Source organism: Colletotrichum paranaense, assembly GCF_030867605.1.
Source record: "Colletotrichum paranaense strain IMI 384185 chromosome Unknown Scaffold_8.1, whole genome shotgun sequence".
In the NCBI taxonomy this organism is placed as follows: Eukaryota; Fungi; Ascomycota; class Sordariomycetes; order Glomerellales; family Glomerellaceae; genus Colletotrichum; species Colletotrichum paranaense.
In genome coordinates, this window is record NW_026848966.1 from 632,036 (window position 1) to 646,992 (window position 14,957).

Below are 14,957 nucleotides of genomic sequence, written 5' to 3' on the forward strand. Positions count from 1 at the left end.
ATTGTCCCGAAGCTAGTCGGGCGGCTTTAGCCCGACGACGAAGCCCCACTAAATAAAGACATTTCTCCACTGAAAAGTTGGGGATCAGCGCCGGGAGGCAGAAGCTCCAACCAGGGGGAAATTTCGCGACCGGGACCGTCAACCTCTTGCAAACGCCAGCACTGCACAAGAATCGCCAACTTTTTCTTTGCCCTTCCCAGACCACCTCCTGGGCCCAGCGGCAGAAAACTCCAAGATATCCACAAGCATGGCCTCGAAACGCAGCTACGAAGCCTCCGAGGGCAACGAAGGCGCGCAGCAGCCCGCGTCCAAACGCAACAAGAACAACAAGGCGCGCGACCACCAAAATGCTCATATCGATCCGACGTGGGGACAGAAATACGTCTTCTCATCTGCCACGGGCTCGACGACGGTACCGGTGGATCCGGAGCTGGATTTTGAGGATGATGGAGATGCCATGGCGTATCTCAAGTCAGTGAGGTAAGAAATGCCCCCTTTTCACTGGGCTATCTTCTTTCCCATGTGCTGAACTGGTCTTTGAAGTAGCGCGGGTTGATGCTGATATGGTGAGTATTTTAGGACACAAGCAAACGGTATACCGCACCTCCTTGTGGCACCAAAGGTCCCGATCGGCCCACAACTACCGAAAGAGCTCCAGTACGATGACGGCGACGTGGACGATGCCTACGAAGCGGAGGAAGGTGATCGCAACATCTACACCACAGGCGAGGGCGACTTTAGGGGATACTACGCCGACGGCGCATACACAGCACGACCCGACAACTGGGGCAAACCTCACGCGACCCACGACGACGACGAAGCAGAGGAAGGCGAGTGGCCCGGCAACGAAGGTATCGACGACGCCGAAGACCAATACTCAGACGCCGGCGCCGACTCCGAGTCCGCCATCCGCGAAGCCTACTTCGCCGCCATACTCACCCGCTTCAAACGCCTCCGCAGACTCCTCCACGCCACGCCACCCGCCTCCGCCGTCGCCGCCCTGCACCCAGGCTCCCCCCACGACTTCCGCGTCGGCGCCTTCGCGCCCAAATCGGCAACCTACAAAACCTGGTCCAACCGCCTCCGCGACGCGGACCCTCTCCCGGCACAACTCGCCTCCATGGACAAAGAAGGCGTGCTGCGCGTCCTCCGCGTGCTGCTGGGCGGCGGCGCGTTCCTCCGGCGCGGGAGCGAGATGAGGGAGCGCACGAGCCGGTGGCTGTGGGCTCTGCTTGCGCGGTTACCGGAGCGTGGGGAGATGAACCACGTCGAGGTCGGGTGGGTGAGGGATCTGGGGAGGCGGGCGGTGCTGATGATGCAGAGTCTGGCAGACATGGCTGCGTTGAGGGATGCTTTGGAGGGGGAGGGCATGGATTTGGGGGTGAATGATGCTGTTGATGAGAGTTCTGATGATGAAGAGGCGTTGGGGGAGATGGAGGTTGATGAGAGGGATGGGGAGGGGAGCGGGGAGACGTCTGGGGCGGAGACGTCGGATGGAAAGTTCGGCGTCCTGGCCGAAGGGTTGAAGCATCAAGAGAATGTTGCGATACCCAAAGACCCTGTTGGCGACGGCGAAGTCGAGGACGGAGAAATCGACGAAGACCAAAAGTCGGAGCCAATGGACGTCTCCGAAGACGGCGAGATAGACGAAGGCGAGGTTGTGGAAGACGAGCAGCCGCCGGCCGAAACGCTCGAGGAAGCACGCGCTCGACTCCTCGCCCAGATAGACACTGCGGCGGCCGTCGAGGATGCGCCATCCGAGGCACCATCAGAAGAACCCATCGTGGAGGAGGCTGCCCACGACGGTGAGGGCGATAGTGAGGCTTCGGACCAGCTGCGGGCGCGGATGAACATGCGGGCTACGCTTAACATGATTCTGACTGTTGCCGGTGAGTTTTATGGGCAGCGCGATTTGCTTGAGTTCAGAGATCCTTTTACAGGTATGTAAGCAAATTCAAACATCAACTTTGAGCAAGATAGGAGGACAACGGATAGAGAAGGGCTCTAGAGGGAACTTCTTTCAAAAGGTGACTCAAATTTGCTGGCTCGCGAGGGCTCAGGGGTAACGTGCTAGCCTATGATACCAATACAATAAAAACACAATGGCGCAGACCATTAGGCTTTGAAGAGGCGTAATACAAATTCGACTATTCATACCGCTCGCGAACAAGATTTGTCGTCTCTTGCTCACGGTTCCTCCACGCGCCCTACTGAACAAATGTCCTCAAAGCAGCTCTTGCCGAGTACAAGTGAAACAGAAACACACTCCGTGATTCTCTGCGACCTAAAAGAAAACTCCAGGCGCCCGCCTCCGTACCATCTCGGTACTCAAACAATATCATAGCACAAACAACTCCATCTCCATCTAAACATCCGCGTAGAAGGAGGAAGCCTCCTTTATGCATCGCTCATATCAGTGTCAGGCGTAACAAGGAAATCCGCTTCCTCGAAATCATCCACGACAACGTTCTCCTGCCCCAGCCTGGTCTTCAAACTACGACGGCTCTTCCTCGGAACAGCCAGTGGACGAGCGTTGGCCCACCCAGACGGGGCCAGGCTCCGCGGGCTCACCTCGCCCTCCAACCACGCCGCGCGATCCGCCCACATCTGCACCGGCTCGTCGCTCTCCTCGTCGTGAGCGAAGAAGCGCTTCTTGCTCCGTCCGTCGCTGGCCGTGCTCTCGACGCTTTCCACGCTCTCTTGGGAGCTGCACAGGCCCGGCATATCGTCCAGCCCAGGCACGCTGCTGTCGTCGAGTTCGTAGTCATCCTCGTCGCTGGAGTGGTGGACCGGCTGGCTGGAGAGGCCTCCGACCTTGTTGATGCCGCAGAAGGGCAGGAGTTCACGTTGAGAGGCGGCGCTGCGGTGGCGGTCGGTAGAGGTGGTGGTGATTGACCGGACGACGGGGGTACGGCGGTCCGTGGCGTCGGTCCACAGCTTGAAGCTGCTATAGGATCCCGTCTTGTAGCCCTCGGGCACGGACTTGCGGACGCGCATGCCGACGGAGAGGAGGTTGGATTGTACGTCCGAGGGGATGGTTTCTTGGACGTTGGGCGAAGGACCGGCCGGGGGAGGAGCTGGGCCAGATCGGGTGCTGAAGAAGGAGGTGATTTGGCGCTGGGAGGGGTCGCTTGATGCGCCGGCGAAGAGACGTTTCGTTCTCGGGGCCGACATGGTTGTGATGAGATTGAGGAAGTCGAGAAACTAGCTGAAGTTGACACAGTCGGCCTTTAGAAGACTGGTCGAAATTGACGTTGAGGAAGAAGCGTGGCTCGTCGTGGAGGCTGTGGTCCAAGCGTTGGCTTCTTCTCGGTCGGCGTAGGAAAAAGTATCGTGAGATGCAGTTCGGTGGTGTAGAGTGGAGAGTTTCAATTCGTCGACCGAAAAAGCGTAGGAGGTGGTAACCGTAGAAACGATCGCAAGCGAGAAATGACGTACAGAAGCGAGAGAGGATATGTCGTTGAAGAGAGATGGGCGGGGAGGAGGGGAGAAAGAAGTGGTTGGGAAGATGATGGGAGATTAAGTTGATACGAGAAGAAGGGGGAAGGAAGGGGTAGTGGTGGGGGAGATACTGAAGGACCTGGGCCGCTGGGTCGGGCGGTTTTCCAAGGTTGCGAGAAACGGGCAGCCCAGAGTGGCAGAGAAACGGAGGGACAACGCATGGGACATCCGACGATCCGCGGCAGCTGGGCGATTAGGCGAGAGAAAGCGCGTCTGGGCGTGTTTTTTCGCGAGACTCGCGCGGCCAGAGCCCACTAAAATCACTAAAAAACACTTTAACTGTGCTGGTGGGGGACCATGTGCCCTGAAACTGACATTGACCGGCGGATGATTGGCGCCCCTGCGTTCCATTCCCATTATTCCCATTGCCCCCTTCCTTGGTCGGGGCGGGTTTCTCTTATTCAAGTTTGCTGCTGCTCCACGGGCCGCCTCTTGCCTCAAGGAACGGGAGTCCGTTTGACAACGGGCGACACGGCCTCTTCAGAATCGGCCGAGAGGGCAAAGGAGGCGGAGTTTTATCTCATCCATGTTTTGTATTATAATGAGATTTTGAACAATGCTTCCCATTACGATTTTTGCATCCTTCTATTCTCACTCTCTCTTGCCCTTGTAGGTTAAGCGTCGGTGGCAATGAAGGTCGTGTCATCTAGCATGCCATCGCAGCAAGGTGACGCATTTAATAGGCGATCATCCTTAGAAACGGCCTTGATGTGCGCCTCCATTGTCCAATTGAGGCAACTGAATACACAAACAGGGCACTATGCAGGCCGTGAGGAGAAGCTCTAGTGGTGCAACAGCGAAAGCGTTGTTCAGAGCATGGCTCAAACCTTACCTACCCTCTTGAGGCCTTACAGTTTCAACGTTTTCTTTGGCAGATGTTCTGTTCCATGGAGAGATAGCTGCCAAGGCATCCCTGGGCTTTATCAATCCCAGCATCAGGCTCTCCAAATTAGTAGTGTGCCACTGATACTGGCACTAGGCTGCGGAGAGCAGTTTTAGGCAAAGTTGAGATATACTCGGTGATCCGGCCATTTGGGGAGCCACGGAGAGGCCGGTGTGAGGTGAAACAAATCTTAAGGTCGAGACACACGAGCCCGCCCTCACACGGCCATGCATCTTCACTAGCAACTTCAACATTCAAAATAAGTGGACAGCCAGTGGGGGTCGTCACAGATCCGTCAAGGTACACGCGAGCACGTCACTTCACCACATCCAAAGACACGCCACAAGATCACGAGAAAAACACATTATCAAGAGGCCGGCTGGGGCGTTTGTGGAAACCATTGAATTTCGCAAGCAGTGCTGATTCCTCCGAAACTCACTGCACTCCGGGTATGAAGCGATCATCAACCAGCGGTTCCACGTCCTCACGTCCAGGTCATCCCGTGGACCACCCAAACGCTCATGCGGAAAGCCATTTCCAGCTGTCCACCCCCCATGCAGAGAGATGACATAAAACTCCCATTGTCGTGTACTGACTGAAGAAACGCAACGCATCAAAAAGAGACGGGCGTCGGAACGAGACAGAGAATGAGGGAGTGTGTGCGTGGTGAGTGATTGGTTGCCTTTTTGTTTGCTTGTTTTGTCGGCCGCGTGAGGAAAGAGAAGAAAACTGAGGAAAAGATGCGTCGATTGGTGATGCAAAGGATATCCGGAGACCCCAAACGCCCCTGTGTTTTTTGGTCAAGAGATTTTTTTGGAAGCTCCATCTTCTATCCGCAAAGGTGTCTGATTATGTTCTGTTCGAAGACAGCAGACTCTAAGAGCCCGTGCCAGGGTTGTCTATACGCCCATGCCCAGGTCGCTTGCTTTTGCAGATCCGAGATGTCCCACCAGTGATGAACCGTCCAAGTCGTTAATACCCAAGGGCTAAAAGAAAACCGTCGAGGCGAACAGTTTACTTTCTGCGGAAAGAGCAGCCCTCAGTGAGTCTCGCCTTACCACCGGTAGGCTGGCAGAGGACGGTGGTGCATCCCTGGCAGATGACGACGGTCTGGGCGTGGGAGAAGACGGTGGTGATGGTGAAGCAACCGGGGCACTTGACGTCCATGAAGAAGGAGCGGGGCGCGGGCACAAGGGTCTGTCCAATGTGTGAGTATCATCATGTCTGTCACCACATGTTCGTGGTGTGGAGGGGTAGGGTAAGGTGAGGCAAGGTGAAGATGTTGTGAGGGTATCGTGGGTGTATCGTACCTTGAGCTTGTGCTTGCGGGCCTCGGCGGCCGGGGAGGGGTTGAGGAGATCAACGGCGAGAACCTGGGGGAGAAGCCATCAGCATGATGGTTCCTTCATCAAATGTCGCATGCGCAATCGTCGTGTCCTTCCTCCACAGCCCAGCCGTAACCATCTTTTCCTCCTCTTGCCATGATTTTTTTTTTTTCGCCACTCGCGTGTTCCCAATGCGGTCGGTTTATTCGGGTTTCGTTTCGTCGTGGAAGAAGACAACATCACACGGGTGATGCCAGGCATAAAATGCCATGGCAGCAGGAGGGCCTTACCATCTTGACTGATCTGATCGAGGATTGATTGATCGGTTATCGGATGCGAGTGCTGTCGGGCTTGACGGGAATCTGGTGGTGTTGAGAGAGCAGATTGTAGCACTCGCAAAAGAACGGTGATGATGGGGTGGTGGAATTGTGAGCCAGAGAGGGGACCCGTCCGCCAAAAATCCTCTCTCCGAGGACCCACATTAAAAATTTAGGGGAGGACAGTGTGCCGAGGAGGGCTGGATCACGGGACTTGACGCCTACACTTCACTATCGCCTGTGATTGGCTGCGGACCTGCTGCCCCGGCCATCTTACCTAAGGCAAGTGCACCCGCAAACAGCTTGGTGAGGGCGGGGTGTCACCGCTGGCCTGGCCGCTGGTCACCTTGAGCCGCTTCCATGTTCCATGTCATTCTTTCCAGGCAGTCGGGTACTTAGGCATCTGCGATATTAACCTGCAGCCTGAAGTCACTGCCCATATCATTAAGGTGTCAGTAGCATCCACCAACATTTAGCCTCTGGCCTTGGACACATAAACACTCTCACCTACGTACCTTACTGCACTTACGCTTGCTCGCATACAAAATACCGTCACAATGGCAGCGCCGATGGACCAGAGGATACAAGTCCCAATCGATGATCCCAATGCAGATACCGAGTGGTATGTTATCTCGCGACAGCTACTCGGCGACTCCTGACACGTGCTGCCAGGAACGACATTCTCCGGAAACATGGCGTCATCCCAGAGAAGCCTCCCAGCCCGACTCCCATGATCGAAGAGGCCATCGCGGAAGGTCGCAGGTTAGCGCATGAGAATCGACTTGAGGGCAAGGATCTCGACGAGCTTGATGAGCTGGAGGATGACGAAGATGAGGCATTCCTGGAACAATACCGTCAGCGCAGAATGCAAGAGCTCAACGAGCTTACCAAGAAGGCCCTCCATGGCACCGTCTACCCGATTTCAAAACCCGAATACTCGCGCGAGGTCACAGAAGCATCCAACAACGGCCCGGTCTTTGTCAATTTGACGTCATCACTGGGCACAAACGTCGAGTCGCGAGTGCTATCAGAGCTTTGGAAGCAGGCAGCGCAGGAATACGGAGAGATCAAATTCTGTGAAATGCGCGCGGACAAAGCCATCGAGAACTACCCCGAACGAAACTGCCCGACGATCTTGGTCTACAAGAGTGGCGACATTGCTAAGCAGGTCGTGACACTTGTGCAGATGGGAGGCGTCAAGATCAACATGCTTCAGCTGGACAACCTGTTGGTCGAGGTCGGCGCTGTACCTGAGACGGATATGCGCGTGGCCAAGCGCCGGAGGCAAGCAGAGGACGAAGAGGAAGAGAGGGCGATGGGCAAAGGTATTCGACAAGGAAACGTGTCAAAGTCCAAAGGACATGACAGCGACGATGACGACTGGGACTGAGAGATGTCCTCGGGTTGTGTGAATGCGTCGTGATGTGCGGCAATACCCCGGTTGAGATGGATGGACCGGGATGGATACCTTGATCATCCGCAATCTCTACAGCAAGCGCAGCTTGACTCAATGCAGGTTCTACGCCGCCAGGTTATCAAGTCATGGTACTTGTAGGCCTCGTTTGTACCTTTCTCATGCACAGAGTTATTATGCTCTTCAGGATGAGGACTTGCCTCAATAGAGATGGTCAGGACATACGTCAATGGGGAGACTGACGGTTTATCAAGAACTAAATCTTGACCACCACGCGAATTTGGAAGCCTTCAGACCAAAGTGAAAAGCTCTGCGCAACGGGGGAGAGTGTCATGTGCAGCTGGTGCTAAAGTGTCATCGTATGACGAGGGGCTAATCTTGGTTCCTGGATTTCGTGCATCTGATGCCCCGCGTGTTACCGCTGCGGAGACCCTGAAGGCTGAAGATAACGGCTATCGATTGGCCTGTGCATGGGTGGGGTTCAGGGTGTCACGACTCCCGGGGAAGGAAAGAAGGCTAGGCCGCTTTTGGGCAAGGGCTTCTAAGCTTCGGGAGGGCCAGTAGGCAACTGTTGGTCGCGTCAAGACGTAAACAATGACCTTTTTTCATGGCTTTTCGAGAGACTGAATAAGTTCATAACTCCGAGGTCTTTCCAGCTTGCACTTTGACAGCTTCTGTAACTCAGTGCAAGGGTGTTCGGAGCTATCTTCGGAGATCGTGTGAGCGGAATACCCCTGTGGGACTTGACCCTGGCCGAACGCGTTCGAACCCCCACCTGCGTCACGACACGCGCTGTCCCACCCGCGGGCGAGGGTCGTGGTGGCGGGCCTCGGACGGGAGCTTCCCAATCTCTTGGTGCCGGCTGGACCTCGCACACATTTCAGACTCATTTCTCTTACATCTTCTTTCCAATCTTCGCCATGGCCGACGAACCCAGTCTTCCCAACTTATTGCCGTCCATCTCATGGAACGCCCAGACCCAAAGTTTCAGCAATAATCCGAGAAAGCGGAGGTACAACTCTAAAAGCCACTCTGTCGCGCCGCCATCATGGTCCAACTCTAGTGATCCTGCCGTATTTTCCAGCGATGACGACCCAGGTCTGGACAACTATGTCGAGGGACGGCGAAAGAAGAAGAAGTATGTAGGCTCTTGGTTCCACCAGCAGCCTGCCTCTTCCGATTCTGCAACCGGGGAGCCGCGGCCAGCGCTGAGGGGCAAGCGAACCTTGAAGCGCGACCTGGACAGTGGTGTCTGGATGGGCAGCGACAGCACAGATGGCGACGAGAGCGTGATGATGCCCGATCTGCCGACGCAGTCGAAGCTACCTCAGCTCGACCGGGTAATGGCTCGGCGGCGCAACGTCATCTCGGTCGAGGAACTGGAAGCGCGGGACAGGGTACAGCAATGTTTGGATTCTGGCACCGAGTACATTGATCTATCGTGAGTGCGCGACCCAACTGCAGGCACCCCAGTAGATCTGACTGTAAACAGCATGATGGGACTCAAGACTCTTACCGATGCTACCATTCGCCCTCTGTCCGAATTCTCCTGTATTCCCATTGTTGCCGAAGGAGTACCGTTTGAGCAGAAGGATCCCGCTTTGCAGCTGTATCTGTACCGCAACCCTCTGCAGCGGCTTCCGGGGGCCATATTCGACTTGGAGCACCTGACAGTGCTTTCGCTTCGTGGATGCCGACTACGGGAGCTGCCCCCTGCGATTGGCAAGATGCGAAGTCTTCGCACCCTGAACCTCGCCCAGAATTTGCTTAGATACCTCCCGGCCGAGCTTCTGGATCTCATGGTAGCTCCCTCCGCCTTGGAAGAGTTGCTTCTACAGGGCAACCACTTCTTCCAGGCGGCTGAGCGGCCTGCGCTGGCTGACTTGGAAAGTCTTGAGAGCGACGCTTCTGGGGGGTCGGAACTGACCGAGGCATGGAGACCCGGCTTTGACGGTGTTGCAGGCAGGTTTATCGTGCGATCACCAGTCCACTATCTCGATAGCTCGGGCTTCTCGCACTCTGAGTTCCGCCTTGACCCGGAGGGAGTGATTGTGCAGACGGAGCGGATGGACGACACTGGAGACAGCACATCCCTCATCTCCCCACCGTCATCGGCACCCTACCACTCAAAGTCCGCTGGGAGAAGCGTTCCGGGTGCAAAGGGAAGTCGCGTTCCTAGTCTGATGGAGTTGGCACTACGAAGTGCTTACAAGAGCTCCGACCTCGGCGACCTGCCCGACTACATCCCTGATTCGCTGCCTCACTTGCAAGCCCTACTCGAGCGTGCTGCCGACCAGCGTGAAGTTGGCGGACTTACTTGTTCCGCGTGTAAGAAGCCCTTTGTGGCACCCACAACGCAGTGGCTGGAGTGGTGGCAGGTTTGCCTTGTCGAGAGCAGGCAAACCCAAGAAGGTCACGTCGTCAAGGCTCGCCCCTGGACGGATTTGGATGAGGAGAACGAGGGGGCTGTTCCGTTCTTGAGGAGAGGATGCTCGTGGAAATGTGGCCCTGCTAGTTTGAAGGAGGGACAGTGGACGATTGCTCCTGCTAGCAAGGCAGAGTGAGGGCTGGGACATGAAAAATTGTTTTGGATCATCTTTCACATGGCGCTTATTATTGGCACGGAGTTGGAGGCAGACTGATTTTGTGTGTGTTTGAAGCTTTCTGTTCAGGTTCCAGGTTGTGTTGTTCGATATATCCAGTTTTCTTAGCTGAAGCTCGTTCCAACCCCTTTGCATATCGTCCCTTTGTTATACCATTCCACCGAAGGCAAGATCTCTGACGCCACCCATCTCGCCGTCTGAGCATGCAAGCTGCCATATCCGAATGGCTTATCTGTCCTATCCTTCCTCATCCTCTCCCCTAGATCCAACTGCGCCATGTCTTGACTCGCAACCTCCACGTCGTCATCACTGCCGCTGCTCGGCGCAGCAGCACGTGGGAACGACGTTATCCCTTCCGCCAAAGCCTGGAAGATGATAAGCTGATCCTGTAAGAACTTGTCCACCGTCGAGCCCGGTATCGATAGTTCACCAAGTAGACGGCAAACGACCGCGCGGCTGACGGCCCACGCGAAATCGTCGTGCTCATGCCCAAGTTGTCTACGCCGGCTTTGCTTCGGAGACGCGGACTCGTCGCAGCCCCAACGTAACATCCCAGAGGCGTCCTTGGCTACCAGGAGGGTATACGTCCGCTTGTCGCTGCCAGAGTCCTCGATGAGCTTGTACACCAGCTCTGCGTGGGGAAAAGCTCCGGCGATTTCCGTTGCTAGTGTTTCTTGGAGAATGGCCTGCTGGTAGGAAGGGACGATCATTGTGACGTCTATGGAGTGTACTACCTTACGACGTTCTGATGGGGTACCGTCGTATGGGTTCGATATGGGAGATAGCTGGCGCAGCGGCTGGCCTGGCTTGAGAGGGTGAATCGTGAGCACGATGGAGCCCCTGCTCTGAGGTCCTTTGCTCCATCCGCGCGCAACGAGTTTTCGCTCGACGAGTACGCCCACGAATGAAGATTCTAGGCGTGGGAGGAGAACTTGGTCTAGGTACTCGTACGAAAGCGAGAAGTCTACATTCGTCCCACCCTGGATCTCGAGCTCGATGGGTCTGGCTTCGTCTCCGCCTGCGAAGAGAAGGAATGGGAGGATGGCCTGGAGAATCAGGAGGGTGCTCGCCGCGCTCGTATCCGCCACGATCTTAATCTTGCGGGACTTGTTGATCAGAGCAGCAGAGGGGGGGAGACGGGGGATGAAGGTTAGGGTGCTGCTGCCTACGGAGAGGCCTTCTACCTCTGCGTCTGTTGCTTCTGCTAGCCACCGAATTGCGGTGACGTGTTGGGCTTTGAGACCTGTGTTCGTTGTTGTTAGTTTACAGTGTTAGGTTGGTTGAGATGGGCTGTGTATAAGTGAACGCGTGGGTGCTCACCGCCTCCTTTGCTGCCACTGCTTTCGCCTTTCTTACTACTCCCACTACCACCTCCGCCACGAGAAGGACGATTCCCTCTTACGTTCGTGATGCGTACTGGCTGAGTGGTGACTGCTGCGAGGGCTATGGCGACGCGAACCAATTGCCCACCTCCTTCACCGGTCCGCCCGTCGATTTCGATGGGCTTGCGGGACATGGTTTCTCCTGATTCGGATTGATTGTGTATGTCGTATAACGGCGATACTTGAAACTTTGGTTCACGGGGGTAAGCGGTGCTAGGTACTTAATGATTGGGTGCAAGTCCGAGACCTAGCGGAACGTCCGTCTTACTTAGAGTCAAGTCGCTGGCGCAGGTGAGAATCGGCTGCTTTAATTGCTGAAGACGAGTTTTCTCAATGGGCCAGTAGGGGAGAGATGTTGAAGTAGCCGGATAAATAGGCGTACCCAGCTTTGAGTTTGGATGCCATTTTGACTCACGCCGAATGTCGGTTAGGTCCCTCGTATTCCTTGAGCGGCTAACTACAACCACAAGATCCGCTGCGGATAAGTAACTAGGCATCAGTTAATTAACCCTTAGTGACCCAAATCCTTCGTGTGTTGGAAGATGAACCACTTCGCATTCGCCTACAAACTGCGCCCCAAGGAAGTGGCATGCTCACTATGTCAGTGTGAGGCAACGCTTCCGTGTTCATGGCCAGGTACAAAAGCAGACCGATTTCCTGGTTCTCTGTCACAATGCCCTGCAATCCAACATTGGTTCTTTCACTGCTTCTAATTATCCACCCGTCTGGTGCATTGTTATCCCTTCCTACCGTTTGTTCCTTCAAAGTGGTGCGATGCATTTGGCACCTGCCGCATACAGGAGCCAGAAGTCTAAGTTTCGGCGAGACCCGCCAGAATCGGCGCCGCTTTGACCTTACCGGAGACAAATTCAACCTCACCTCTTCCCTTCCACCTTGAGGCCTCCAGAAGGAAACTTGTTGATATTGCCATGGCCGACTACGAATGCCGGAGAAATAGCGCGCGATGTTCTCTTGATGAGGCGACTTTTCAGCACAGCATTGCTTTGCCCCGGGGTGCAACGGAGATCTTTGCTGCAGACAGGGGTCCGTTCAGGACAGAGGAACCAATCACCGCCGCGACGATAGGACAATGTGCACTGCATTCAAGGTTCAACCAACAAACCAACAGCCGGCGGCGCCGGTCATAGGGCGCAGCTGAGACGCTGTGAAGGCCGAGACTCCGGAGCCGTTTGCCGCCACGGGGCGCAGCCTCAGACTATTTGTGGCACTCGCAGCCCAATGCCGCCGCCGAGTCATGGACAACGACGACTCGGAGGGTCGACGTCGAACCGAAGAGCGAGGGCGAAAAGTTCTCAAGAGATAGGGGAGGCAAAAAAAAGAAATGATTTGGAAGAGGGCGGACGGCTATCTTTATAAGTTACGGATCTCCTTGCTGTCTGCCTGGACCCAGTCAGATTGTGATTCGATCAGAACAGTCAATCGGCGAAACACCTCAGAACGAGCCACTTACTGGCGACCAGTGATGTTCGAGGCAGCCTAGCACGGCATAACAATTTTAGGTTTCGACACGGCAGACAGCCGCAAAAAGCGCCGCTTGTTTGAGTCACTCCTTTGACTACATGCCATGGAGTCATGAGAGTATAAAGACCTAACCCGCCTCATAAATGGACGATGCACCGGACACTTTGCAGTGTTGTAAAGTCAGATATGTTATACAAGTCTATTGAATTATGAACCACGCCAGCAAACGATGTCGATGGATAGCAGAGCAAGGATATGACCTGACAACCCGAATATCAATGTAAGTCAAACCTATCGAAGCATTTCCTTCTGTTACCCCTCTCCTCACTCCTTGGCTTCAGATGCTATGATGCCACCCAAGAACAAATACATTCTGCGCCGGACCGTCTTTTTTTCTTTCTTCTTATTTTTACTCTTTTTTGTTTTACTTCTCAGTGGTACTCGCGAACCACTCTCTGTTCTTGGAAGGTGCAAAGTCTATGGCAAAGGAAACGGTCTATCGTCAACACAGCAAGCCATCGACATATCCAACTGAGGCGAGTCTTGATGAGCCGCTACAAGTGTAGCCGGTCTCAAGCACGACTGATACACGAGAAGTCAGAAGAGATATGAACAAGTGTTAAACGATGATGCGTACCTAGGCAGGCTTTGGCACAAAGCAGGCTCTATTTATGACGCCGAGACGAAGAGGAGTGATGCTTGCTTCCAGATGATGATGAACCCCCGCGTCTGTCGTCCCTTCTACTTTGACTTTGGCTTTGGCTTTGACTCTGGCTTTGGCTTGGAGGAAAGTCGATGTCAAGGTTGAGGGCGTATGTGGATGTAGAATGATACGGCTGGGTTGCTGCCGATGGTTGACCTTGGAACCTCTGGTCGAAGTTGGCGATCTGCTCTCTGGGGTCGATCCGATACGCTGAAGGGGGCTGCGCGGTGCCTGGATGATCACGAGCGTATTCAGCGCGTTGGCGACGACTGGAAGCCACCTCTGTGGCCCTGGGATCAATGTACGGCATGCCACTGTTCTTTTGTTAGGACAAATCACCGAGATACGTCAATGCTGGGACGAATTTACCCTGGGCTTCCTGTTGAGCTGTTCCATGAATGCTGACTCAAGCTATCGGTGTAGGAGGGCTGCATCGTCGACGTCGATGACGAGGACGGATAAGCGTATTGTTGCGGTGCGGTTGTTGGCCCGTCGTTGTACTGCGTAGTTCCGTATCCTTGGCCTTGACCATACGACGATGAAGCCGGGGCCGTCGTGGTCTTTCTCGATGACTTCCGACCGGAGTCTGAAGATCTATGGCTGCTCATGTTGAAGATGGTTGGGTGCGTTTGGATGCGTCCGGTTGCTTGGGGAAAGTGTTGATAAAGTTGTTGAGTTATCGTCCTTCGAGACTCAGTCGACGGCAACTCTGACAGAGAGGGCGTCTGTCTTACTTTATACAGTAAAGACTTGGTCTGAGAGGGAGTCACTGAGGACCCCAGGCAACAGCGGCGGCGGCGCACCCAGTGACATCGTCAAAGGTATCGCACTAGCCACTGGCTAAGCCCTGGTTGATTATCCACTTCTTTGGACGTCAACCCGGGCTAGGACTCTTCGTTACGCTGAATCCGTGCGGCCCTTGTCAGGTGTTTTTGGGAATCCGGGCAGTGACTCTGAGGCCCCTGAGCAGCGGTGCCGTTTCACCAATGGACATCGGCTCGCCGGAAGCTCAGCTGACTCGTTCAAAGTTTCGATGATGAACAAGCAGCCGTCGGTGGCTACCATGGAGGAAAGGAGGAACGGCGACTTGGGAGTGGGGACGGAGGAATGGTTCGCACTTGGTTCGCAGAGGCTAAAGGTGACGCCTAGCTTTGCTTGCGGGCAACGCTGTCACCTTACCGCCGCCGCTGTTGAGTAGGTGTCAGTCCTTAGGCACCGAAAGCTTGCCATCAAAGAGCACCCGAAGCTCTTGATAGAGAAACAGAAGAGAGGAAAGAAAAGGGCCGTGCCTTTGAGAAGGGGCTGAGCTGTGGCATGGCTGAGTACGCCTAGAGATACTGCAGTGAA

General features: G+C 55.0%; 8 protein-coding genes across 8 annotated transcripts; 3 read left to right on the forward strand and 5 right to left on the reverse strand.

Moving 5' to 3' along the window:
* Window positions 1-247: 247 nt before the first annotated feature.
* Window positions 248-1,948, forward strand: CPAR01_10063 (V-SNARE; the record flags this gene model as incomplete). The annotated part of the gene is made up of 2 exons (XM_060494326.1): window positions 248-480; window positions 580-1,948. The coding sequence occupies 2 exons, from the start codon at window positions 248-250 to the stop codon at window positions 1,946-1,948; spliced, it is 1,602 nt and encodes a 533-aa protein (XP_060346508.1).
* Window positions 1,949-2,397: 449 nt separating this feature from the next.
* Window positions 2,398-3,174, reverse strand: CPAR01_10064 (ribonucleotide reductase inhibitor; the record flags this gene model as incomplete). The annotated part of the gene is made up of 1 exon (XM_060494327.1): window positions 2,398-3,174. One exon carries the CDS (start codon window positions 3,172-3,174, stop codon window positions 2,398-2,400), a length of 777 nt encoding a protein of 258 aa, XP_060346509.1.
* A 1,530-nt stretch (window positions 3,175-4,704) lies between these two features.
* Window positions 4,705-4,998, reverse strand: CPAR01_10065 (uncharacterized protein; the record flags this gene model as incomplete). The annotated part of the gene is made up of 1 exon (XM_060494328.1): window positions 4,705-4,998. One exon carries the CDS (start codon window positions 4,996-4,998, stop codon window positions 4,705-4,707), a length of 294 nt encoding a protein of 97 aa, XP_060346510.1.
* A 400-nt stretch (window positions 4,999-5,398) lies between these two features.
* On the reverse strand, window positions 5,399-5,867 carry CPAR01_10066 (40S ribosomal protein S27; the record flags this gene model as incomplete). Its single annotated transcript, XM_060494329.1, has 3 exons — window positions 5,399-5,581; window positions 5,695-5,757; window positions 5,832-5,867. 3 exons carry the CDS (start codon window positions 5,865-5,867, stop codon window positions 5,399-5,401), a joined length of 282 nt encoding a protein of 93 aa, XP_060346511.1.
* Window positions 5,868-6,583: 716 nt separating this feature from the next.
* CPAR01_10067 (phosducin family protein) lies at window positions 6,584-7,416 on the forward strand (the record flags this gene model as incomplete). The annotated part of the gene is made up of 2 exons (XM_060494330.1): window positions 6,584-6,648; window positions 6,699-7,416. The coding sequence occupies 2 exons, from the start codon at window positions 6,584-6,586 to the stop codon at window positions 7,414-7,416; spliced, it is 783 nt and encodes a 260-aa protein (XP_060346512.1).
* Window positions 7,417-8,360: 944 nt separating this feature from the next.
* Window positions 8,361-10,004, forward strand: CPAR01_10068 (leucine Rich Repeat family protein; the record flags this gene model as incomplete). The annotated part of the gene is made up of 2 exons (XM_060494331.1): window positions 8,361-8,881; window positions 8,933-10,004. 2 exons carry the CDS (start codon window positions 8,361-8,363, stop codon window positions 10,002-10,004), a joined length of 1,593 nt encoding a protein of 530 aa, XP_060346513.1.
* Window positions 10,005-10,147: 143 nt separating this feature from the next.
* Window positions 10,148-11,559, reverse strand: CPAR01_10069 (RNA 3'-terminal phosphate cyclase; the record flags this gene model as incomplete). The annotated part of the gene is made up of 2 exons (XM_060494332.1): window positions 10,148-11,286; window positions 11,364-11,559. The coding sequence occupies 2 exons, from the start codon at window positions 11,557-11,559 to the stop codon at window positions 10,148-10,150; spliced, it is 1,335 nt and encodes a 444-aa protein (XP_060346514.1).
* Window positions 11,560-13,572: 2,013 nt separating this feature from the next.
* CPAR01_10070 (uncharacterized protein) lies at window positions 13,573-14,218 on the reverse strand (the record flags this gene model as incomplete). The annotated part of the gene is made up of 2 exons (XM_060494333.1): window positions 13,573-13,924; window positions 13,980-14,218. 2 exons carry the CDS (start codon window positions 14,216-14,218, stop codon window positions 13,573-13,575), a joined length of 591 nt encoding a protein of 196 aa, XP_060346515.1.
* Window positions 14,219-14,957: the final 739 nt, after the last annotated feature.